The 26,322-nt window shown below is 31.6% G+C and overlaps 4 protein-coding genes and 1 pseudogene across 5 annotated transcripts; 3 read left to right on the top strand and 2 right to left on the bottom strand.

Annotated features, from left to right (window-relative positions):
- Positions 1–441: 441 nt before the first annotated feature.
- LOC128396924 (uncharacterized) lies at positions 442–2,979 on the bottom strand (annotated as a pseudogene).
- A 1,211-nt stretch (positions 2,980–4,190) lies between these two features.
- LOC128397898 (histone-lysine N-methyltransferase SETDB1-A-like) lies at positions 4,191–7,164 on the top strand. The gene is made up of 2 exons (XM_053358675.1): positions 4,191–5,297; positions 5,401–7,164. Exons 1-2 carry the CDS (start codon positions 4,704–4,706, stop codon positions 6,928–6,930), a joined length of 2,124 nt encoding a protein of 707 aa, XP_053214650.1. The 5' UTR covers positions 4,191–4,703; the 3' UTR covers positions 6,931–7,164.
- Positions 7,165–7,228: 64 nt separating this feature from the next.
- LOC128397889 (metal cation symporter ZIP14-like) lies at positions 7,229–11,500 on the bottom strand. Its single transcript, XM_053358667.1, has 2 exons — positions 9,243–11,500; positions 7,229–8,037 (listed from the first exon to the last, which is right to left on the bottom strand). Exons 1-2 carry the CDS (start codon positions 10,891–10,893, stop codon positions 7,562–7,564), a joined length of 2,127 nt encoding a protein of 708 aa, XP_053214642.1. The 5' UTR covers positions 10,894–11,500; the 3' UTR covers positions 7,229–7,561.
- Positions 11,501–12,246: 746 nt separating this feature from the next.
- Positions 12,247–15,030, top strand: LOC128397922 (mitochondrial basic amino acids transporter-like). 2 transcript variants are annotated; one of them, XM_053358705.1, is made up of 3 exons: positions 12,247–12,411; positions 12,808–12,917; positions 13,608–15,030. In XM_053358705.1, the coding sequence occupies exons 1-3, from the start codon at positions 12,375–12,377 to the stop codon at positions 14,571–14,573; spliced, it is 1,113 nt and encodes a 370-aa protein (XP_053214680.1). In that variant the 5' UTR covers positions 12,247–12,374; the 3' UTR covers positions 14,574–15,030. The 2 variants fall into 2 exon arrangements, with proteins under 2 accessions (XP_053214680.1, XP_053214689.1); XM_053358714.1 differs by lacking the exon at positions 12,247–12,411 and adding an exon at positions 13,293–13,416.
- Positions 15,031–15,177: 147 nt separating this feature from the next.
- LOC128397880 (uncharacterized) lies at positions 15,178–26,071 on the top strand. The gene is made up of 4 exons (XM_053358658.1): positions 15,178–17,936; positions 18,428–19,692; positions 20,786–21,244; positions 23,927–26,071. Exons 1-4 carry the CDS (start codon positions 17,332–17,334, stop codon positions 25,336–25,338), a joined length of 3,741 nt encoding a protein of 1,246 aa, XP_053214633.1. The 5' UTR covers positions 15,178–17,331; the 3' UTR covers positions 25,339–26,071.
- The last annotated feature ends 251 nt before the right edge of the window (positions 26,072–26,322 follow it).

The raw sequence follows: 26,322 nt of genomic DNA, 5'->3' as shown, positions 1-26,322 counted from the left end.
TCTGTCGATCCTGATGTAACAGTCACTTGTTTCAAATTCAGGGAGATCAACTGGACCTTTGAAGATGATGAAAACATTCACTGAATTAATAATGTTGACCATTAATTTATCACTTAGGAAAAGCATTTTTGTAATTTTTAATGTTATCAGTTCAAAGAACGAGCATTAAATTAGCTTCAACTTAATCAAGGTAACAAATGATAATAAAAATTAACCAGTTTGCGATTCGAAAATTGAGACATCTGGTGGTCAGAATTGTAACTATTTCGGCGCCATCTTGAATTGTTGAGTTTTTATCTTTCATTTGATTGTCAAACAATTAATTCTGTTAATTAGTTTGGAAAGTTATTTACACAAGATTAACATGATTGGTAATGTTAAATTGTTTCCTTTGTTGTTGATTGTTGGGGTAACGTTGATTACTTTCAATGAATCTTTCAATTTTCAAATTATCTTTCAAATCAATTATCAACTTGAGAGATACTTGATTGAGACTTTTAATTGTTGCAAAGTGATTAGTGTAACAATTAAAAGATTGGGAGAATCGAGAGGAGGAAACAAAAGTCAGTAAAAAAAAAGAAGGTGAGAAAATAATATCGATTTTTGGGTTTCGTGGTAATTATGACAATTCCAATCATTTTTTTCAGGGTTTTTTTTGTTTCTGTTTGATTAATTTACTTTGATTTTGTTTATCTCTCGATATTTCTAAATCTTTCCATTGGTTAATTAGTTAATTTAACAATCAAAATGGAAATATTTCTCAATGTGAGAGAGGAAATTACGATCAACTCCTTTGATGAAGAAAAGATTCCGTTGGGTAAGTTTTAGATCTTTAACTTGGGTTACATCTTTGTCTCGAATTGAGGAAACGACAATTTTCTCGACCGAATGTTGTTTCAATGGACCTTCGTCAGTTAAATCAACTGACCCATCGAAAGTAATTACAATTGAGTATTTGTAGGGTTTAATTTCAGCTGAAGGTAAACAATTAAGTGTTGATTGTCTCATTTTGGTCAATTCTTCTCCAACTTTATCGAAAGTGTTTCCTGTTTTCAAAATAGAGTAAAATTTTCATTCTATTAGTTTAAAGTTTGCAATATTGAAACAATTAAGTTTTTCTTTGTCATTTATCATTAGTTACCTGAGATCTTGTAGTGTTTATCTTTGTAAATTACTCGATTTTGAGGATAAATAAAGAGTAGAAATTGGATAAATTCGGTCGGTTTAATTACGTGTGATAATATGAATGGTCTCTTGAGTTCTTGATTAGCTGGTTTCTTTTGGAAATTACTTCCGGATTCATCTGAATCAGTTCCAGGGATGTTAAGGATAAATAGGACTTCTTCAGGGCGTTTGTAATCATTGTCTTCGAGAATTGAGCCAACTAGAGATTCTAATTCTACCACTGATTGTGGATAATATTTCGGGTCTATGGTTCCGGATTCTCGAAGATTTTTCCCTTCTCCAAAGAAAAGATATTCTTGAAATTTCAGCCATTTCCAGACAACGAACACCGATAAAATGTTGACCTTTTCGTTCTTCCTTTTTATATTTTATCCTAGAAAGAAAAATAACAATTGGTCAAGTATAATTGTAATAACGTTTAGAAAAAAAAAAGGTTTAACATGATTAACTTACTTCCAATCTTTAAGTTGGTCAGTTAATTCCTTGGTTAGTTCAGATGACCAAGGATATTTTTGCCACATTCGAGGTATATGTTCAATGTAATCATGTAATGGTAATCGTTTGATGAGAATCTTCAAAACATCAACACTGTAAATACGAGGTTTAACATTGTAACAAAGGTCAAGTCCAATTTCATTGATATAATCTTGAGAATTAACAAAATCTAGCCAATCCTGACGATCATCGATTGTCCTTAACTGGACAAGTTTATCGACTAGTGATCTTTTCTCAGGAGAAACTTTGGTTGGATCATAAGGGAAGCCCATTAAAAGTCTAAGAATACCATCTGATTCAGAGACTGGTATTTTCCAGTGAACGATTATATCCCGATGTCTCCAGGCCAATCGACGTTTAACCAAAAGTAGATCTTTCAATAAGTCAGAATCTTGAGAGTGAATCTTATACCATGCAATCAACACTCGGCGGGAACACTGGTGACTTCCTTTCACTTTCTTCAAATAGTAAGCAAAGAGTAAAAGCTCAGACGAATCACGGATAACGGAAAGAAACACTTTTGGTAAAACTGGCCTGAGAAGAGAACAAGTGTAAATTCTGTATAAAAGATAGGGAATTACACCAGCAGGAGAAGAATCAACATTCTCAACGAGAGTAGAAGCCATTCGGGAGATAATATCCTCTTTTCGTTTTGTATCCTGATGTTTATGAAAGAAAAAAAAAATTAGTAACCAACAACAATATGGTACAATCATTTTAAATTTACTTCTTCGTCTTTACTTTTGTCCAAGACTTCAATAGCTGCTGATAAACACCTTAAGCATTTAATTTTATATTCTTCAATATATAAACGAACATTTGTCTCCGTTAAGAACCATCGGTTAATTGATTGATTAGAACATGATTTATAATGAGTTTCAGTACCAAAGAGAATGAATCTTTTAAATTGTCCAAGTTGAAAGGTTATGTCAACCTTTTTATTCACGTTTGGCTTGATCACCTCAACAATATCATCATTCTTTGAAGGTGATGACAATTTATTGTCATCACATGAAACAGTTAATTCTGATGGTGAATTTTTCTCCGGTAATTTGGTGGAATCGTCAATTCCCATGATCACTTAATGAAGAAGAAAAAAAGAAGCCAAAGAATAAATAAAATCAAAGAGAATCGAATGAAATTAAAATTAACACAAATGGAGAATTCAAGTAAACACAAACCACCAGAATAAAGAATCAATTTTTCAATTTGAATTGATAAAAATACTCCAATTAATTACCGAAATTAATTAGACAAAGAAAAAGTGATTTCTATTGTCAATTCAACAAAAGAAATTGAGTAAACAAAACCGAAAGAATTTTTTCTATTCCAACATCAGATGTCGCTCTTCACCGATTCTTTTTTAATTCTTTTAGGAGATTAACCTTAATCACTCGAGATTAATTGTAATTTAATTAATTTTACCTTAGAATTTAAGATTAATTTTTCGTTAGTGTTGTTCGCCTTTTCCCGAGGATTGCGATCATATCAAAATTATGATCTTTCTTTCACTCTAAATTATTCCCAATCTCCAAATTGGACATCAGGATAATCTTGCTGACCAAGACTCGATTAATTTGATTATTAAGCTTTTAATTATTTTCTTTAGCTATTAATCTGATATCAATTAACTAATTCTTATCTTAATCATGGTTAACTCTCAGTCAAAATCTAAATTGTATTGATGAGGTTTCATACTTTTCACTTAAAGTTGCACTTTGGTGTTAATTGAATTTTCTCAATGTTTACAATTAAAAATTAATTTTTCTCTACAATTTCTTGGAATCTCACATTTTAAATTGTTACAATTTACTCACTAATTGTTATTCTATCAAGATAACTCCCCTAATGTAACAAAATATTGATAATCACTTTACACTAATCTGTTAATCAATTAATTTCTCTCTATAATTAGCCTCATTTGTTTGTTGAATTTACAACAATCAACTAAAAAATATTATGAACTCGCAATCAATTAGTTAACGAGTAATCAATTTGATTTGATTTCTTAATCTTAACTCTTTCTACTAACCAATCTGATTAATCCAATAACCAATTAAGCTAAATGATTTGATGATTTCCTAATACAATGATTAAGTCACAAAAACTAATCAAGTTTCCATAATAACAATTATTTAACTACCAAAAGCTAATCAAATAATTGCTCGCCCATTATTAAATCTTAAATCCTTCATCTAATTTAAATTGCTCCATAAAAAATACTAGTAATTAACAATTAAAATCTAATCATGATTCCTAATTGACATATAAAGAAATTAAACTAAACCGTTTTTTTGTTATTCTAAAACAGATTCATCATTAATCCTCTCAACACATTTAACAAAATTATGTACATGAATCATGCATGTTCATTAAGAAGAAATGTTTTTTTACTCATCAACAATTAAATCTAATTAATGAGTTAATTTAATTGTCCAAAGAAAAAGAACTTAAGTAGCGACATCTAGCGAAAAATTTTAGAACTTGAGTTTTGTTTACTCTTTTTTTGGAAAATCCAACAATTGAATTGATATTTTTTCCTCCTCATTAAAATTAAAAGATTTAATTGCTTATCGATTTTCTTGATTAAAAGGATTAATCTTTATTTAGAAAGTGTGACAATTAAATCTTATAAGTTTTCTAAATTCTGTTGGAACAAAAAGAGAAACGAGTTGGAGTGAAACAATCGTTTCCACATTCATCTGTTTATTGGCTTCTTTTTTTTTCTATTTTTTTCTATTCTTTTCTTTTCATTCTCAAGCTAAACTTTTTTTTTCTTCTGTTTATTATTCCATTGATATAATTTATTACCATTTATCGTATTTAGTTTATATATTTACACTTGTTCACGATTATATCCGATTGTCTTCATTACTCTGTCTTGAGATTGGTGGATTTACTCTTGTTTTGGAATCTGTGGTGAATATTATTGTTTTTGTCCCTTCTCTCTTGAAGCTGCTTTTTTTCCCCTTCATCTTCTGGTCTTGGTCTTGATCTATTGTTTGGTCCAGCCAGAAATCACCATGGCTTCTTCAACCGAAGACCAATCTCAAATGTCTATTCTTTCCGATGTATCCAATGGAAAAATGGTTGAATCCTCTTCAAGCAGTTCATTAACAATCAACCAAGATGGTGACTGTCAGAGTCAATTATCACTGAGCACAAGTTCATGTTCTGAGATTAAAATTGCAGATTCAAGTGAACAATCAATCAACAATCTAGAAACCTCACAACCAACCGTCAGTGGAAATGGTAAAATGTTTGCCATTAAAATTTTACGTAAACCACCAGTGTCTCGAGTAACAATTTATGTCACCCATGATTGTGGACCTGAATGTCTTGGAGAGGAGAAACGACTTAACGATATTAAAGGAGTCAAATTGTCCACTCATTGTATATTAATTAATCGAGTTAATCCTTACTGTGTTCCTATTTTCCTTGGTTGGAATAGATCTAAACAAGAAGGTTGGATTGTCTATACATCTCCATGTGGTAAACAATTAAATTCACTTCGCCAGGTTTACCAATATCTCCTAAAAACTGAATCTGCTCTTTCAATTGATCAATTTTCCTTCCATAGTCAATTAAAATTACACACCAATCGGGATATGTTCAAAGTAAGTAGAGAGAGAGAGAGAGAGAAAAACAAAGATAAAATTGATTCTTCTACGAGATTAACAAGATTCTAATATATTTTTTATTTCCTCTATTCTAATTTAGGCTTATACTTATTTTGCTGATATTACCGAGGGTAAAGAAAATGTTCCAGTTGCAGTTGTAAATGAAATTGATTCTAATTTACCAGTTGGTTCGTTTGTTTATATTTCTGAACGAATTGCGGGAAAGAATGTAAATTTATCAAGTGATCCAGAATTTTTGTCTCACTGTATTTGCCAAGATAAATGTAAAAACAGCGATGAATGTAGTTGCCATGGGCTATCTCGTGATGAGGCTTACATGATCTCTGGTCTTGATTCTGTTAATCAAGCTGGTTACAAGTATAAATCATTGAACAAAAAACTGGCCTCAGCTGTTTTCGAGTGTAATTCCCAATGTAAATGTACAGTTCGCTGTTTAAATCGTGTCGTACAAAATGGAATCAAACATTGTCTACAAGTATTTAAAACACCTAATCGAGGTTGGGGTTTAAGGTGTTTACATGATATTCCTCCGGGATCGTTTATTTGCCTCTATGCTGGTGAGATAATTGATTTTGATACTGTTAACGAATCAGATCGGATCAATGATTATATTGCTGCTCTCGATTATATTGAAGAGGGTCGTCGTCCAAAAAGAGACTTTGATACCGCATCGGATGCTGATTCTGTTCTTGATTCCGATTCATCTTCATCAGAGGAATTGTCAAGTTGTGAAGGGATTTCAAATTCTTCAATTATTGATGATTTAAGTGATATCGATGAGACTCCAATTGAGAATGAATCAACACCATTAGTTGAAGGAGAAGGAGAAAAGGAAAAAGAGAAAGAAAAAGATGAAGAAGAAGAAGAAAATAAACCAAATTGTTCAAATAACAATCAAACCAATGGAAAAGCAATTGATCAACAATCAACATCAATGAAACCTGATGATTCACCAAATAGTTGTACAATTTTACTTAATGATTCAAGTAAAAGGTCAATAGAAACGGAAGATGAGATTAGTATGGATATTACAAAACGATCTAAGAAAGATGATGAACCAGTTCCAATAATTGATTTAGAAGAAGAGTTAATCAATGAAGTTTTAAATTCTCAAGCATTAGATAATGATGATGTTATAATTGATTTTGATTCTATGGATCAATCAAGAATATCATCTTCTCGGGAAGGTGAACATGGAACAACAATCGATGGTAGCAATGAGAATCATGATTCATATTCAAATACAATTAACGGTAATGGTCATTCAGGTGGAATCTATGAAATTGATGATATGGATGATGATAATCCAGAATCTGTTCCAGTAATTTTGCAACATCTCGAGATGACCCACAGTTTGTCCATTGATGGTGCTCGTTTCGGTAACGTGGGCCGTTTTTTGAATCATTCTTGTGAACCTAATTGTCGAATTAGAAATGTTTTCGTCGAAAATCATGATTACCGTTTCCCAAGATTGGCCTTCTTTTCAAATCGTCTCATTCAAGCTTACGAAGAGTTAACTTGGGATTATCGTTATCCACCGGATATCCCATATTCGGACTCTAAAATTTGCCTTTGTGGTTCTCGTCTTTGTCGAGGTCGCATCTATTGATCGAAAGCCTAATTTTGTTCAAAATTTTCTCTTAATTCTCTGAAACTTATCATCTTTACACCCAAACGCAATGATGATCAACATTTATAATCATTTTTGCAAATTCTCTCTCTCTCTCTCTCTCTCTCTATTTCTCTGTTCAATTCTCATCAAATAGATCCAATTGTTTTTTGCTTATTTATCATGTTCATCATCTATACCAATAAATCAAATTAATTTTCTGTATAAAATTAACATTACAATTAGAATTGATCAATTTATTCACGACGAAAAAAAAGTTAATTCTTAAAAAAAAGTATTCACTTTAAAATTAAATTATTGCTTCTCTTTTTCCAACAAAATTGTAGCGTAAAAATAGTTGACAAAAATATCAATTTGTATCTTAATTTAAAGATCAAGAATCAGTAATTGATTGCAAAAGTTAATTAACAATTACGATGATGATTTTGATAGAAAAACAAAAGTTTCCAAACTATACCATCGAATAGGTAAACAATTTTGATTGTAAATCATTGAAACGATTAATATTATTGCTTAGTAATTGATAAATGTTTGAATTTTCTTGAATCTGAAAATTGTTTCTATCGATTGTATTTCCTTTAATTGTTATGATTCCGTTGATTTGAACATCTTAAACAGTATCGGTCATTGCAATTGGCAGTTCACTCTGGTCAAACGGAGCTAATCCTTCAAAATTAATGTGACTTGAATACTTGGCAAGGAGGAAAAGCGTTGCCACACCCGAAAGGATGCCGACATTTTGTAAAATTAAGGCTTTGATCATTGAGCTTGTCGACCGGGCCATCGCTTCATCAAGGGACGCGGACAACTCGGCCATCATGTCAACCAAGGCAATGTACAGAAACATGCCCCCGGCAAGGGCAAAAATGTAGGTACTTCCAGCGGCAAAATCGCCGATAATGATTCCCAATATCATACCAAGATAACAGGTACACGCTGAGAGGAAATTGTACCCAATGGCCTGACGCAAAGTCATTCCGGAACTGATGAGAACTGCGAAATCGCCCAATTCATGAGGAAACTCCTCACAAATCACAGCAACCGAAGTGCTAATTCCTGTTAAAATTGAATTTGAAAAAGCAGCTCCTGTAACAATAAGAAAATGATAAATAAATTGCTCATTATTAACCTTGAGAATTACAAATGATTATCAAATGAATTAACTGATTATATTGAATTAACAGTTTGAGACTTTGAACTGAATATCAAGATATCGGCTTTCTCTTAATATTTAATTCATCATCTTTTTGATTGATAAAAACAAAACAATTAATATCAATAGAGTAATTAATTATTACTATTTTCAAGTTAATAAAAGTGGATTCATGATAATTAGCCTTGAATATGTAAAAAATATTCATTTACAATTAAAGTTAATTGTGCAATTTGTTGATCTTTTTCAAAAGATTACATTTGACCCAAGTAACATTTTCACTTTTCCAATTAAATGATGAGAATTAAATTTACTTAATTGTTATCAATGTTATTTTAATAGTTAGTTGTTTATATTGAATTTGATTATAATGTAATTATCATTTCCAATCATCTTAATTACTTAAGCTCTTCAACAGCAATTAGCTCTCAGATTTACAAGAGATGAATAAGTATAATAATTATATTAAGATAATATGAGAATTAAGATAATTATTAACAACAATCAGTGATTATATTAAATTAATTACAAAAGAGGCAACTAATTTCCATGTCATGGTCAGTATATTAATCACAATTAAACTAACGATTACCATTAATCAATTCAATTGATTGTAAGATGAAAAAATTTTATTTACCAACAGAATATATTAATTTTTATCAAACAATTATAATGAAAAATTAACAAATTGTGTTAATCATAAAAAAAATCATAAGTATCAATATGATTATTGTTTTTGCAATTAATTAATTTTCTAACTTTAATTGAACATATTGATTTAATCAAGAGACTGTGGACTTTTAAAAGCTCAGAATTAACCATTAACCAGAAATTAAAACTAATTATGTTTTCCTAATCATCATCGATTTCCATATAATTTATCTGATTGATTTAATAGATTGTTACCTTTATTTTAACGCTGATCTGTTAATTTTCAGCCCCACTAATTAGGAAAAGTACTTTTGTCTGATTTGATTTGATTAGAATGGAAGAAGAAAAAAAAAACAAAATTAAATGAGAAAGCGCAAAGGAAGTGGTAGGAAATTTTCCCTCTAGATATTAATAACTCTCGACGTTTTCCAGCAATTAGTTAATTTCAAGTGTAACATTGAAATAAATGATTAGTTGATCAACTTACCAACTGATAGACCATCAATGAAATTGTGTAAACCATCACCGAGAATAATCATCCAAGCAATGGTGGCGATGTCTCTTTCGCCGGGATTACTTGATGAAGTATCGATGTGAGTGTGAAAGTGTTTATTCAACGAGGCGGAAGAACAGGAAGTTTTCCTCATAGAATGATTTCCAACGGGATTATTAGGCACTTTAGGTTTCAATAGACCCCCACCACCATTAAGACCACCTCCTCCTCCTCCACCAGAAGCATTACCATCCAATCCTCCGTTTCCTTCATCTTTTCCGTTTCCTTGATTCTCCTGGTTAGAGGTGAACGTTGTCTCCTCTGAATCTTCATTGGGATGACCTTCGTTTTCAACCAAATTACCATTGGCGAGGGTCAGTGATTTGGACACATCATCGTCACCCATGTCCCTAAAGTAGACATGTTTCATTGCGTTGAACCCGCTGGCTAAATTTGACGATTCGGTTGGATGTTCAGGTGAAGAGCTTGTCGGAACGTAAACTGAGGCCAACTTTTTTTTCCGTTTAAACTCAGAGACAATTTTCATTATTCTTTCCGACCAAAAGAAAAGGTAAATACCACCAAAGATAATCAATGCTTTCCACAGGAAATCATGGGAAGGATATTTGATTACCAGGTCAAAGGCTTGAGGTATAAGGTGAAAAATTGAGCTTCCAATTAAACTTCCCACCGCTAAACCTTCAAGTAAATTCATTGCATTGGTAAATGAATCTTTATCAATGAAAGGCATAATCATAACACCAACCAGTGAACAGAATGAGATAATTGTTACAAATAGAATTGAAAATCCCCAAACTGACCCAATGGATGGACGCGGTTGCGAAGCCTCATCTTTAGCCAATTTAGATGAGCACTTGGAATCATGTAATTGAAATAATATCACAGGGCAAAGTTTAACAATTGAATGGCTTAACCTTAAACCGGTGTCTTCCTCTGAATCGGTTGCAGCGGTTGTGGTTGTGGTCGTGGTTGTGGTCAGAGAGGGAAGGTCAGCTTTACGAATTAAATTCAACAGGTCATCACTAGATTGGCATTTATTAACTGCCCTACAGATTAAAATGAGCTTTGACCTTTGACGATCAGCTGAAGTTAATGAAGCTGAAGATGGAGATTGATTTGTTGATACTATTGATTGTAAAGGAGATGATGTAACACTAGATGAAGATGCTGATGATGGATTAGAAGTTAAATTATTGATCAATCGAAGATAATTATCAACCTCATGTTCACAATTGATTTGACGTAAAAATTGACCAGATTCATCGACATTACCACTTCTGAGATCTTCAAAGAATCTGAATAAACTTGATTCAGTTAGATTTTTATTGCACCATTTGGTTTCCTCCTTATTACCACCAAATCGATCACCATTTAAATTGTATCGACATTTATCTTGATTGTGACTTGACAATAAGAAATATGAAAGAGCTTCAATATCTTCCAAATTTTCCAATAAAGGACCTGGTGAATTGTAATAACTCTCAGAGGGATCAGATTGATTTCCAGATGAGGATGAAGAAGATGATGGAGATGATGAGGTAGAATTGATTCCATACGAAAGTGTAACAATTAAATTAACCATCAAATAGATTATGGTGACTAGAAGACCATTGAAATTAGTCATCTTCCTCTCTCTCTCTCTATCTCTTGCTATGGCTCCTCTCCAAATCTTTATATTACTAAGATCAACTTGAATTACTTATAATGATGATGATGATGATGATGATGATGGTTGATGATAATGAATTTATGTTGTGTTAACAAGATGATCCAGAGGAAAATAGGAAAATATTGATGATAATTATGCTATTAATTTATTTACATATGGATATAATCAATTGGCTTCTAATTAATTCACCGGGTTGACACATTGCTTTTTCAGAAATATACATTTGTATTGATATAAATATTGAACAATGTTGTTGATTGTTGTTGAGCTGAGGTTTGGTTGTCACTTTCGAGATGAAGTCTTTAATTACACTTTGGTAAATCAGTTGATTGTTTTCTTCTTTAAGATGATAATTGTTGGTGTTGATGTTCAATTGTGTGTTAACTGGTTGATGATTGTTGCTTTAGTTTACTGATTCCAACAAGAAAAGATTCCATTGGAATATGAGAAAAAAGGAAACTTGATTTTCATCTGATTTTCCTCTCGATTGGTCGGCTGATTCAGCCGTTTCTGGTTATCTCCGCTTCTGGTGACCCCCATTCAGGAGGTTCCAAGATCCTCCTGAGTCCAGGATGTTCTGGTGAAAGGAGGAGACTCTCCTCTTTCCCTCCCAATCCCCTAGCGACTGAATTAGAGCAAAATTCAAAAATTATTAATTCGCAAGTTTTAACAATCAAGTCGATGATTAACTTGACAAATCAACCTAAAGTCTAATCATTATTTAGTTGTTCAGTTAATTAACTACTTAGAGATATCATTTCGATTGTTAAAATCACAATTGAATAAGAAAATTTTTCTAAATTGTCACAATTTTTTTTTTTTTCTAATTTTCATTACGATTATCATGAATTCGATGCTTGTGACTTTTTCTCCTTCAATCTTAATCATTACGGGTGGAAAGTGAATTTAATTGCTTCAAATCTCCCGTGATTTGTATCCTAATCATTTTATTGTTGATTATTTGCTCAACTAAATTGTTCTAAACTTATCTAAATATTGTTTTCTATTTAGCAAGTTCCATCATGTTGACAATTGACATTCGATTGGTGAATTTTATGTAAATTATCAATAAAGAGAAATTAATTCTTTGAATTAAATGTAATCATCTTTCGGTGTTTTCAAATCGATTAATAATCAAGTATCTTGTTCTATTAATCCATTGATTTTTTTGTTAGAATGGTGAAAGTCCAAGATGATCCGAAGTGGTTGTCAAGAGGCTTTTCGTTATTATCTTTGATATGATTAGATGATTATCGTAAATGATTAGTCTGTTGTTTTCTTTTATTTTATATAATCTATTGATTTCTTGCTATTAAAGATGATGATGATTCTAATATCTTCTCATTTTTTGTTTTCAAATTCTTCAGATAAGTTGTTGATTTATGTTCATTAGTATTTAACACGAGTTTTTAAAGTTCTTCCTTGAATGGTTCTAAATGTCGCTTATCGATTTCGTCGCAGGATGTTGGGGAGGTCAGTTTTCTCTCTCTCACATACTCCCTCTCTCAATTTCTCTTCCTCTTCTCTCTCTTTCTCATCTTTCTTTTTCTCTCTTTCTTTCTCTTCCTCTTCCTCTCTCTATCTTTCTTTCTCTTCAGCTCTCTCTTTCTCTTTCTTTCTCTCTTTTTCTTTCTCTTCCTCTTTCTCTTTCTCTCTTTCTCTCTCCATCTCTCTCAATATTTGTCAACTTGTGAGAGTTTTTTTCCCTCTCAATGTTGTTTACAATGTTACCATTGTTTAGTGTATGTGATTTATTATATTCTTGATTTGATCAAATTTTTTGGTTCCTTTTTCATTCATTTGAATTAATTTTCTCTCTCAACAATTAACTAATCATTTTATTTAAATCACATAATTTCATATATTTAGGTGCCTGTGGTGTACTAGTTGGACATCCTTTAGATACAATTAAGGTTAGATTACAAACTAATCCGGAAAATGTTAGTTTATCAACATTACTATTCAACAAGAATCAGAGAGTAAGTAGTTAATCAATTGTCATTTATTACTCAATACAATTAATTGGATGATGATGATGATGATGATAATCAGTTAATCTTCATCATAATTACAATCAACAAACTCATGATGTTTGATTCAGTTATCACCATAAGTATTTATTTATATTTGAATTAATGATAAATCTTAAAATATCATAGGATTAATTTCATCTAATTAGTTTTTTTAATAATAATAATATCATTTGTGTCACATTATATTTAATTGACAACAATTGTCACTCATTGTGCAATATTTGTCCACATGATTATCATCATTTAGTTAATTGCAATCACAATTGAATGAGTCTAAGTTGGAATCATTTTTTTCCTCATCATCGTCCTAATTATCATCAGTTGATTGTCCAAATTAAAACTTTCTATCAATGGAAATTATCATTATCATTGTTATAACTTTATTTGGTGGATAATGTTGTAATTATGAATGATACAATTCACCCAGAACTTGTTCATATCCTCAGTGAGTAGAGATTCAAGATCATTATGAACTTCATCATGTTAGTTACTTTTTCCATCATCATCTTCATTGTATAAACTCATAATTCTGTAAATAACTGTTTTTTTATCTTCCTTTTATATATATTTCTCTCTCTCTCTCTCTCTTTCACTTTCTCCATTCAATTATTATCATGATGATGATTGTTCATTCAGCTTGGTGGACTTTTTTCCGGTCTATCTTCACCCTTAGCGTGCCTTGCATTTGTAAATGCGATAGTATTTGGAGTCTATGGAAACCTTAATGAATACCTGAAAACTTTGGAGTCAACAACGGAACCACGAATGTCCAAAGTGGGTCGAGAGTTTATCGCTGGAACAGTTTCTGGTGTTGCTCAGTGTCTCATAACTTGTCCCATGGAATTGGTCAAATGTCGCATGCAATTAACACCCTCGGTAACTGCGGCAGTTACCATTTTAAACGAAACAAATCAAATCAAATTTGTGAATACCCAAAATCCAACCGTCACCAACAACAATGGTAACATTAAATTGAACAACAGTAATAATATAAAATCAACATTTAACACTCTCAACAATCAACATAATCCTGATCATCATCATCAACCATTACAACAACAGCGTCAATTTCATCACTCTCAAAAACAATTATCTTCAATGGTTAAGCATAATTTTCCCTCTCGAAGTGTCCACAGTTCAATTAAAAGCACCAATGGTCAACCAACAGTTCGCGATGTCCTCAGGCAAATAAAATACGATGAGAAAAGTTACATTCGTGGACTTTATCGAGGTATGATTCCAACTTTACTTCGAGATGCTCCCGCTTTTGGTATTTACTTTTCCTCATTCCAATATCTTATCGACCGGAACCCGGAAGAGACCAGTGAAACTAAACTTCTAATGGCCGGTGGACTTGCTGGTGCACTTTCATGGCTGTTCATTTATCCAATCGATGTAATTAAAACTAAAATACAAACCGAAGGTGCCAAATATGATCATTCACTAATCAAATGTACCAAATCGATGTACAAAGATAGTTCATTGGGATGGAGAATCTTTTTCAGGGGATTCACACCCACCCTGGTAAGAGCATTCCCAGTAAATGCTGTCACCTTTTATGTTGTCAACAAGACCTTTGTATTATACGAGAATTACCTATAAGTTATCATCATCATCGACAACAACACCAACAACAACCCACTCACCTCATCTCCAACCATTGAATAGTGATCACTATTTTTTACTATCATGATGATTGTATTTTTTTCCCTCCTCAGATGATATCAATTCTTATATATATTTGAGAGAGAGACACACATATACACATTATCTTCATCATCTTCATCATTTTCTCTTCTTGTCTTCCTTTTCCTGTTTTCCTTTTTTCATTCACCTTCCCTGTCCAAAAGCTTATGGAAAAAAAAAACTCCAACGAAAAAAAATATTCCAATTGTATAATATAAAACTTATTCTTTGAAACAATTTAATCCCAAGGAATTGATCATGTTTTCAGCTGATTAATTTGATCCAATTTCTGTGTATGTGTGTCAGTTAATTGTTAGCATTTTTTTCATCATCGTAAAAATAACAATAAAAATTAAGAGAAATGAAAACAAAATGTTAACAATAATTTTCTGGAAAATTGAATCATTGAAATTGAATCAACTTCTAAATACTAATCATGATAAGTTTGATAACTTTTTCGGTGAGTGAGTGAGTGTGTGAGAGAGAGAGAGAGTGAGAGTGAGAGTGGTGATGATGATGATAACGATTCTGGAGAAAAGAAAGAGAAGATGTTTAACCAGAAGAAAGAGAGTAAGATTAAAAATCGATATATTCGAATTGTGTATTCATTTTCTCTCTCTTTCGATTTCTCTGTCTTCGTCTGCGCAATTGGAAGGACGAAGAAGAGAAAAAGATAATCAGCTTCAGGGAGAAGAGAAAAAAAGATGGAAAAAGAAAGAAGAAAAGAAAGAGAAAAGATGAAGATGAATTTTTCGAATAAAACAGAAATTCTGAGAGAAGGAAGAAGATGATGATCATCACAATCGTCTAATTGTAACCATTTTCTAAATGTAAATCGAACTACTCATTTTCTACTTCTCTCTCTCTCTCTCTTGTTCTATTCTCTTTCTCTCTTTCTCTCTCAGTTTATTTTCTTTTTTCTCTCTTACCTTTGCTTTCTCTTTTTTCCAATTTCATCTTTGTGTCATTTTCTCTTTTTATTCCATAATAATCTTCATCATCTTCTTTCATCTTCTCATAATAATCTCCATTCTCATTATTTCTGTATCATCTTTATCTCCATCATCTTCATTTGTCTCTGCTTTTCTCTCTCACTCTCTCTCTCTCCGGTTCCATCTCATGAGAGAGAGAAAGAGAGAATCAGTGAGACCAACAACATCTCCAATTGTATCTCCTCTTTTCATCCAATATTCAATTTAATCTCCATCAAGGGAAACCCCTAATTTAATTATATTCTTGTTACCATATTAACCGTTAAGTTAATCGTTAATTAACTTTAAATTTGTGACAAAATTGTTAAAATCAACAAAAAGAAAATCGATTCAGTGTCCATTTCCATCAACCCTAATTGCTTCATCTTCTTCCAATCTTTCCAATCAACTGGTAACAATTAACATTCTCAAATCAATCAGTTAATCACAACAACAAAAAAGTGAAATTCTATCTACAAATCTAAAGAAAATCCTTTTCTCTCTTAGGCCTAACTAAATCTCCATGTTTCCATTGTTTCCTATGTTGGAATCTGTTTGTTTTCTTTGTTACATTTTCACCTACAAATGGTTCAAGTTGATTAATCTTCCATTTCTCTAATAACCAATTAATTATCCTAATCAGTTCTTCACAACAACAACACAAATTGATTTTCTAATCGTTTGGATGGTCTTCTGATTTCTCCAGTTAATCTACTGTTATTGGGTTTATAATCCTTAATCTTTAATCTCTAACTCTTCTCTCTCTCTCTCTTCAAATATAAACACCTAATTAGTGTGTATATTTATTGGTTAACATGTTTAACTTTAATCTCTTGAAATGCAATTACAGTGCCAAACAGTGTTCCAACAGTGTGTCCATTTTAATTACTACAATTAATGGTTTCAATTACAACAATTTAACGACAATATCTACATTGGAATCAAGGAAATTAACTATACCAACAACAGAAATGGAAAATATTGTCTATAGTTGCTCCTGATGAAGACTCATGGTTGTGAAATCAAACAATCAAATTAGTTAATCAAGGAAAATCATATTGTCTCAAATTTTAACGATACAAATTATCCAACAATCCAATTGATTAATAAAGAAGGAAAATCAAGAAGAAGGAGAAGAAGAGGAAAAAAAATCTCCAAATCAACTAACCAAGAGGAGGATTATTTACATAACCTTCCCCTTGGAATTATATATTGTTTATCATCTATATCTTCATCTATTTCTTATCATCTTTATCATCTTCTTCTCATGTTCTGTCATATTTCATCATCCAAAATTCGAGAAACAACAAGATTCTCCTTTTCTCTCTCGAGATTTTCAGGAAATTACTTGATCAACCTGAGGAATAATTCGTGACTCTCTCTCTCTCTCTCTTTCATTTCATCAACAATTACTCTCTCACTCTCACTCTGTCATCTTCATCATTCTCTGACAATTTCCTCTTATACATATAACTTCAAGATCAATTACACACCTTAAACAAAAATCATTTCCATCATCAATATATTATCAATTTTAATCAATCTTATTGAGTTACTGTTACATTTTGGAAACAAAATAACCCAAAGGTTATAAGAAGCTGATATAAGGAGTACCAAGTTAAATCGTTTTCATCCAATTAGTTAATTGTTTACGATTTGTTTTTTTCTAAAATTCTTACATATAAATATAAAATATATAGAAAATGTTACGTCGTTTATCAATTGCATCGACCTTCAGGTCATCTGGATCTACCAATAAAGTGAAATATTGTAAAAATCGTGGTGTTGTCCGAAAGACTGGTCGTAAGGTGAAGGGTGCCCTGGGAGGTGATGATGATGATGAAGATGAGGATGATCTGGAACAAGGAGAAATGGATTCATTTAATGGTGTTAAAGTTATCGGCGGTGGTGGAGGTTACAATGGGTCCGGTGTTGGAAATGTATATCATTCTGGATCAGCTGGTTACTCTTCAAGTTCCTACTCATCATCTCACCAACAACAACACCAACAAGTCCAACAACAACAACAACAACATCCTCATCCTCATCTTCATGTACATTCACATGCTTCATATAATCATCCGTCTTCCTCATCACCACCAATTAATGTAATGAAAATTGGACAAGGTCAGGTTACTTATGGAGGTAAAGAGGGTCCCACAAGCTCATCTGGTATTGGTAAAAAGGGTGATTCGGAAAGGAATGGACCCAGGGTGATACCCGGTATAATTACATCTTCTGGTAGAGGTAATGATAAAATTGCTCGAGTTTTCTCATCACAATCAACTTCTTTACACAATAATCGAGGGTAAGTTTCGTTATACACATATGATTATATTACTAGAAGAATAAATTTACATAACTAAATCATTTGCCTTCCCCCAAACAATTAACCAAACAACAATAATAGTAAATTGTGAATGATGATGAACATTTAAGAAAATGAATCAATGTTCATTAAATACTCAATCTCATAAATTGATTTCCTTGATGAGCTTTTTATTTATTCACAACAACAAACAATATCATATGAAATTAATGCTCATTGTAATCAAATTACTTTCTGACTTACGGATTATCATTTGCAGTTTATGATGATGATGATGATGATGATGATGATGATATGGTGGTTGTGATGATGATAATTGTCACAAAAACAATTACCATGATTGAGAAAGGAAGATAACAAAGTAATTTGTGATGAAAGAGCAAAGGCAACAATCAATAAATCATTTGTTTACTTTTTCTTTGTTTTCTTTTGTTGGTCATTTTTTGTTTTCTTTATTTTTCTTATTGTAGGTCAAGCATGGATGGTAAAGATGAGGATGACAATAATAAAAACAATGACAATGATGAAGATGAAGACGAAGATACCAATAATAATAAAAGTAGTTCAATTAAACCAATTATCATACCAACAATCAGTGGATCATCATCAATGATTACCAAGCAGCAGAATAAGACAACCGAAGATGAGGAAAGTGTTTATCTGAGTCGAAAACGTCGAGAAATGAGAAAAAAGGAAATTAAAAGGCAATTTGATCGTTCAGATGATCGTCTTGGAAGTGGTGGCGGTGGTGGATTATCAGGTAAACGAGGTGGAACTGGTACCGGTGGTGTTGGTTTCACTGGCGGTGGTTCATCTAAGGGCTGGTCATTTGTTTTCGATCCATCCGGACGTTTATGTTACTATTGGTCAATGATTGTCTCTCTTGCTTTTTTATACAATTTTTGGGTCATCATCTATAGATTTGCCTTCAGTGAGATATCCTCTGAAACAATGGTCCTATGGTTAACCTTTGACATTCTTTCTGATACAATTTACATTCTGGATATATTAATTAACTTCCGTATTTGCTACCTGGATGAAGGTGTCCTACAAACTAATGCCAAAAAGCTGAGACAATATTATATGAATTCAACCTTCTTTTACATTGATTGTCTCTGTTTACTTCCATTAGATTTTCTTTACCTTTCCATTGGTTTTAATTCAATACTTCGAGGTTTCCGTTTGGTTAAAATATACAAATGGTGGTCATTTCTTGATCGTACAGAGAGACACACCAATTATCCAAATGTTTTCCGAACTGTATCACTTGTCCATTATATATTGGTCATCTTCCATTGGAATGCTTGTTTTTATCATCTTCTTTCAAAGAGAAAAAATTTTGGTTCTTCCGATTGGTTTTTAGGTTCTCGAGATCATCAACTTTGTCCCGATGTTGAATGTGACTATTTACATGCCTTTTATTGGTCCATTCTAGCGCTCACCATAATAGGTGACCTTCCAAGACCTCGTACCAAAGGGGAATATATTTTTCTCATTGTTGAACTATTTTTGGGTCTCTTTTTACTGGCCACTGTTTTAGGTCATGTGGCCAACATTGTTACCAATGTATCAGCGGCTCGTAAAGAGTTTCAAGCTAAATTAGATTCCGTTAAAACTTATATGAGAATGCGTCGAGTACCCGAACATCTTAAAATTAAAGTAATCAAATGGTTTGATTATCTGTGGATGACACAAAAATCAGCTGATGAAGATAAATCAGTCGGATTCTTACCAGGTAAAATATAAATAATATAATACAAACTCTAAAAACAATTTGTCAACCTTTACCATCACTTTAGTAATATAATTTCGTTTACAATCAATTTCTCATTAATAACTTTTTCCCTCTTTCTCTCTCTCTCTTTTCATCTAATTTCCCACCATTCTGATGGTGTGTAAAGAAAAGCTTCTTACCTCATACACTGAATACCCACCGTTTAATATTTGGTATTCAAATGACTTTTTCCAACATTTAAAATGAGAAAATATTTCCTATGTAATTTAATCATCTATTTACATATAATATTTACCTTTTAAATGTATTTCTGTCTATGAATGAGTAAATATTATTGTTACCATTTCGCTTCTTGATTAAATTTGGTTCAAGTTTACATTGAGATTATTTTCTATCAAATAGAAAATAGATTCTCACAATTTAAATCTTACTAAATAGAGAGAAAAATATTACGATTTTAATTGTTGTGTAAAACTTTTCTCTCTTTCTCCTTTTCTCCTACTAATTCTCATTAACTAATCATGATTAATTTCTAACAATCATCTCATTAATATTTAGATTGTTTTCTTTTCTCATTTTCTCTGTTGTTCCCCTGTTAATGTCAATCAGAACTTTTTTTTTCCACCTCAATTACATTTATTGTCATTTCTTTCATACATATAAAAGTTATTAATATTATTCTTGATTCCCTTGACCATCATGCTACATAGTTGTCTAAGCATATTAATTATATATGTCCAGTGTTGAGCTTACCTTTGACCCCTTGTAAGATTTGTTGTCAATTGCAATGACAACAAATGTTTATATTTATATATTGATACTTTTTTTTGTTTGTATCAACATTTGATATTATCATTTAGTTGACATTTGAAATGATTAATATCAAATACATAAATATGATATTATCATCATTTGATTAATGAAATTTTCATTTCATGTTTCCCAATCCTGCCGCCCACAACTTTGATTGAAACTTTTCAATGATAATAATAATAATAATAATTGTTTACATTTGACTCTTGATTGTTTCGTTATTATAATATATTAACTAATTAATTTTTCGTATTTCTATTTTTGCTTATTAATTATTTAGCTAAATTAAAGGCAGAGATTGCGATTCATGTTCACCTTGATACCCTGAAACGAGTTGAAATATTTCAGAATACGGAAGCTGGTTTTCTTTGTGCTTTGGTATTACGACTTCGTCCAGTACTTTTCTCACCGGGAGATTATGTTTGTCGAAAAGGGGAAGTGGGCAAAGAAATGTTCATTGTTAATAGAGGTAAACTTCAGGTTGTCTCTGATTCTGGTTCCAATGTACTGGCCACCCTTAGGGCGGGAAGTTATTTTGGTGAAATATCAATTCTAAACATGGGAACAGCGGGTAATCGTAGGACTGCCTCAGTTAAATCAGTTGGTTATTCTGACCTATTTTGTTTATCCAAACAAGATCTATGGGATGTATTGAAAGATTATCCAGCAGCACGAGTTAGATTGGAAGCAATTGCCTCGAAAAGATTAGAAAAATATAAGAAAGAACCTCTCATGAAAAGTAAGTAATCATCATCATCATTACCATTTAATCAATACCATCCAACTACTATTATGTATATAACTATATCAGTAGCATCTCCATCCTCATCCTCATCATCAACAACAACAATATTATCATTAGACATCAACATTATCATTTCGCCTTAGATTAGACAAGGAAAACAATTGAACCAGATCAATCTTAATGTGATAATGTCTCTCCTTTTCTTGTGATATATATTTGAAAACATAATCTGTCAATCACAATTCAACTTTTAGCACAATTAGCTTAATTATTTACATTCAGCTTAGCGTTAATTGTTGTTGCTAATATTACGTTTAATTAAAAAAAAAATAATAAGATGAGCCTTTCATATCAATCAAAATATAAGGCAATTCAATGAAAAATTGACTCTTAATTGTTGATTTAATTTTGCCCTTTCATTGATAAGTCTTAATTGTCTTAAATTTGTGTGTATGTGTGTGTGTGTGTAAACAATTAACGATTAATTTGATTTACTATTTTTATAACGTAAACAATTTAATTTTTGACGTTTAAATTGTAAATGGTTATTGTTGTGTTTTATAAATCATTTGATTAAACTTAATGTTAGTTGTATGTTTAAAAGGTAATTTAAATGTTTCTAAATCATTGGCAAGGCCTATTAACATGTTAAATTGTTCGTTTATTATTGTAATCATATTAATCATTTTCTGCTTAATTTGACCTAAATTTAATGTCATGAAAAAATAACGATAATATAAATGTGATACATTTTATATCTCATTTTAAATGATTAGCTAAATTGTTGTCATGTTTAGAAACGACATCAATAGTTAGTTTAAAAAACGAACGGTGTAAATATCAATTGTTTTAATGATGATGATTGAGAAAATCCAATGATAATTGGTTTTAATACTAAACAATTAAAGGTTTTTAATATATATACATATTAGTTTGTCTGATGATTAACCTTAATTTCATTGATTAACTAAGATACACAACCTTAGGTTAGATTGTAAGTTGATGTTTGTGTTAATTCAAATTACTTTCAATCTCCTTTCAGTTTGATTATTTACTCAATGGATGATTATTATTATCATGATGATTATGAGACAATAAAGGATGAAAAACAAATTGATAGTATTATGATATCTTCATTGTTATCATCACTTATTGTTGAATAACAATTGATAAACTGATAGATTTAAATGTTGACAATGTTCAATGGTGTGTAGACTCTAGTGTTTACAGTTATATCCATATGATATTATATCAATTGAAACCTAATCTCTGACCAATATGATTGACGGATTTGATTTTGTTTCTCATTTTTTCCTTCTCCTTTTGTTGCTATTGTCTTGTTGTTGTTGTTTTCCTTCATCTTACTTGGTTTCAAGTTGAAGATATACCCACGAATTTGATGTGTATACTTGGAATGAAAATTCAGAGTATCACCATGAAAAAAGAAAAGATGAAATGTTGATAATGATGCGCAAAATCAATCATCTCAACTCTCATGAAAAGATGTGTTATAATACTCACATAGGAAGATGAATATAATATATCAATCTCCTTCCTTCACCATGAGTTTCAATCTGTTTTTCATCTAGTTTTTTTTTACTCATCATTTTCAGGCTCATCTTGTGTCTATCTTTTCATGGTATTATTATCAGGTAACATGAGATGTTATCTCTATATAAATTTGAAATTTTATCTGTGGTTTTGATGGGTTAGTTTGTATTCTCATCCTTTACAAGACCATTTGAACATTTGGGATGATGAACATGAACGAGAAAAGATTTTCTTGTCAAATCTTTTATCCTATTCAATACTTTTTTCCTATTCTTAATGATTTATCTCAAGAGATGGTGATGATAATGATGTTATATTTGTACTATTCAATGAGACCAAATATTTGATTCAGTTAATTACAATTAAGTGACAATATTTATTTTCTTACCTTTGGGTTTACCTTTTCGTTGACAATCAAAGTCTATTGGTTCATTATTTTCAACTTTTTTTTTATTTCCTTCTTAGTTTTGTTTTTCCAAATCAATCGATTAACTTTGTAATTACAATTTATCGATTTTCATTTCATTGTAACAATTAAGGATTAGTTTTACACTTTAAGATGATTAGATTACCTTTTTATTGTTCAATTTCAATTTAATTCAGTTTTCTAGGTTATTTTCATCTTACCAATTTACTTTTAATTGTTTCGTTGTTTTATCAAGTATTTTCCTTATAATCTCCAGATTGATTAATTTAACTATTACAATTATATCTTCTAATTAGGTGATAATAGTTTTTAATTGTTATAAACTTTTTCTATCTCGGTTGATTAAAACAATTGATTATAACAAATTGTAAATGTTTTAACCATTACAATAATTACTTTATTTTAATTATCACGATTTGTTGAAATTAATTACTCATTTTCTCTGGTGATTAATATTAGATTCCCTGTTGAATTGAAGTGTTAATTATAATACTCAATAGATGTGAATATTAAACGATTTGATTGTGATAATGATTAAGACTTGATTGCAATTCTAATCAATGATAATTAGCTGATTTCAAATGGAAATACAAGAAAACTTTTTCAACATTTTGTTTTCCGTCTACTGATTAGTTTGGATTACGATAAATTGTTGATTGATTTTCTAATTGTTTATCTATTTATCGTTTCTAATTTAGTATCTAGAGGTCGATCTAAAAGTACACCCGGAATTCAATCTAAATACAATCTTAGTTTGCCGAAGGTGAATGATGGTAAATACTCACGAACTCATACTCAATCTGCGAATACACTATTAACGGAAGACGAATTACTTGTGATAAATGAAGAGAAAAGGAAAGAGGATGAGGGGCGAGATGGAAATGGCGATGATGGCGGAGAAAGAGAGGGAGGAATAAGCGAAGATGATGTAGATAGAGTATCTGATCATCCACCGCCTCCTTATCACCATCAGCAATTGTTACAATCATCACATCAACAACATAGTTTATCTGGTCGCTCGGAGGGAAACAAACCTCCTAACGAGTTGACTAACTGTAATTCCCAAGCCAGTGTTGCCTTTACCAAGGAAGGTGTTAACATTTATTTTACTCCGCCAACACCAACACCACTTACCTCATCCGGTCTTGATTGGTTAATCGATGGATCTTCCATTGCCGCTGCTGCTGCAGCGGCCGCAGCAGCGGCGGCGGCTTCTTCATCTTCCTCTGTAAATGTTTCTACTTCCATGGGAACGGGTAAAAGGTGTGATAATGAGAGTGAACAAACTAACGGTACCGGTGGGAACAATCAGGGAATCATCCCAAGACCAAGTCATCTTCAACCCTCTGTCTCTCCAACACCTTCTTACAATTCATCAACTTCACCCTCTCACAGCCATTGTCTTGTGCCTTCATCAACCAGCACATCAAACACTTATCATCATCACCATCCACCCCCATTTACCTGTCATCTAATATCTCCCGCTCATTCATCTTCACAACTTTTCCTCTCCACGGCACCAGGTACACCTTTAATACCTTTAACAGCTCCAACAACTCCCTCCGGTGATTTACCCTCCGAAGGTGGTACTTTCAGTTCAATTGGTGTCTCCCCATCAACCGTGGCAAATGTCACAGCAACTTTATCATCTTCCACCGGTGGTAATTTACCTCCACAAGAGATTCTGTTGTCCGAAATAAAACGTTTACGTGATAGATTAGCTCACCTTGAGAAAGAAAATACTTCCATGAGTTTCAAATTATCTCAACAACAGTGGGAAGTTGAGGAGAGACTGAAAGGAATCGAGATGAAGATGATCGCCACCAAGGAAGATGACAATGGATCAACCGGTGGAAATCGAGGTGGAATTTTCAATGATGATGCTGTTTGTGATGAAGATGATGAAATAGACGATGATGGTTATCATCATCTTCATCATCATCACCATCATGGTCATGATCATGGTCAGGGTGATGGTGAAATTGGATTTGAATCAAGTGGACCGGAAGAGGAAGATGAGGGAGGATTAAGTGATATTGGAGGTGATATTCGTGTTGATGAGGATGAAGATGAAGATGAAAGTGAGAGAAACAAAGAATCTATTATTTAATTGATGATAATTAATTCTGAACAATTGGTTAATTATGTTGATAGAAATTGAGACTAACCATGCAAACACAGCGAAAGTAACGAAACAATTTATTCAACGATAGAAAGAAATTTAATTGTTGATTAACTTTCCGATTATATAAAACAATTAACTTGTTTCAACCAAAAAAAAAATCAATCAATTGATTGTTCAACTTGATCGTAATGATGAGGCGAGATAATTATTTAAGTTTGTTTGTTAATTAAAACTCAATTAGTTGATTGTTTTTGTTTTCTAAATCAATCTAAGAAGAAAAAAATCTCTACACTTAATTATATATAAAAAAATTACAATCTGATTATTGTTAATTGTTAACAATTAAAACATTTTAATTAAGAGATTGAGAAAAAGATTGTAAGTAAATAAATCATTTTGATCAAATATGTTGCTAATCAGATTGATTGAAATCAATCAACTCGCCATTATAACGATGATTAACAAATTTAGACAATTCATCAATTCAATTGGCGAACGATAAATTAACTAATTACAATTGATTAATTATCAAGTCAATAAAAATTTTTACTAATTACGTAGTAAAGGTAATAATAGATTTAATTTTAATCTATTTTACCTTTTTGTGTAAAATAATCAATACAATTAAAAGAAAATTGAAATTTGAAGAAATAAAGAAAAATTGATAATCAATTAATTAGCGCGAAAATAATTAATTGTGGTTAATTTAAATGATCAATGATTGTGTGAAACTTTGTCAATTCATTGAGTATTTTTATCGCAATTTCATGAGAGAATCGGTGATCATGACTAAAGATTTTAGCCCAAGGGTATTTTTTTAGGCTCGGCTCGATTCTTGGACGAAGAAAATTGATCTGAATTGACTCGAACTGTACAATCGATACAAAAATGGTTACAAAGTTGTTCGCGACGGCCAAGGACGTGATTGGCACAAAGGAAGTGGATGGTCAGTTTCATGAGACTTTTCAA

This window comes from Panonychus citri, unplaced genomic scaffold (assembly GCF_014898815.1).
Source record: "Panonychus citri isolate SS breed McGregor unplaced genomic scaffold, ASM1489881v1 Contig00001, whole genome shotgun sequence".
Lineage (NCBI taxonomy): Eukaryota > Metazoa > Arthropoda > Arachnida > Trombidiformes > Tetranychidae > Panonychus > Panonychus citri.
This window is presented reverse-complemented; position numbering and strand designations above follow the sequence as displayed.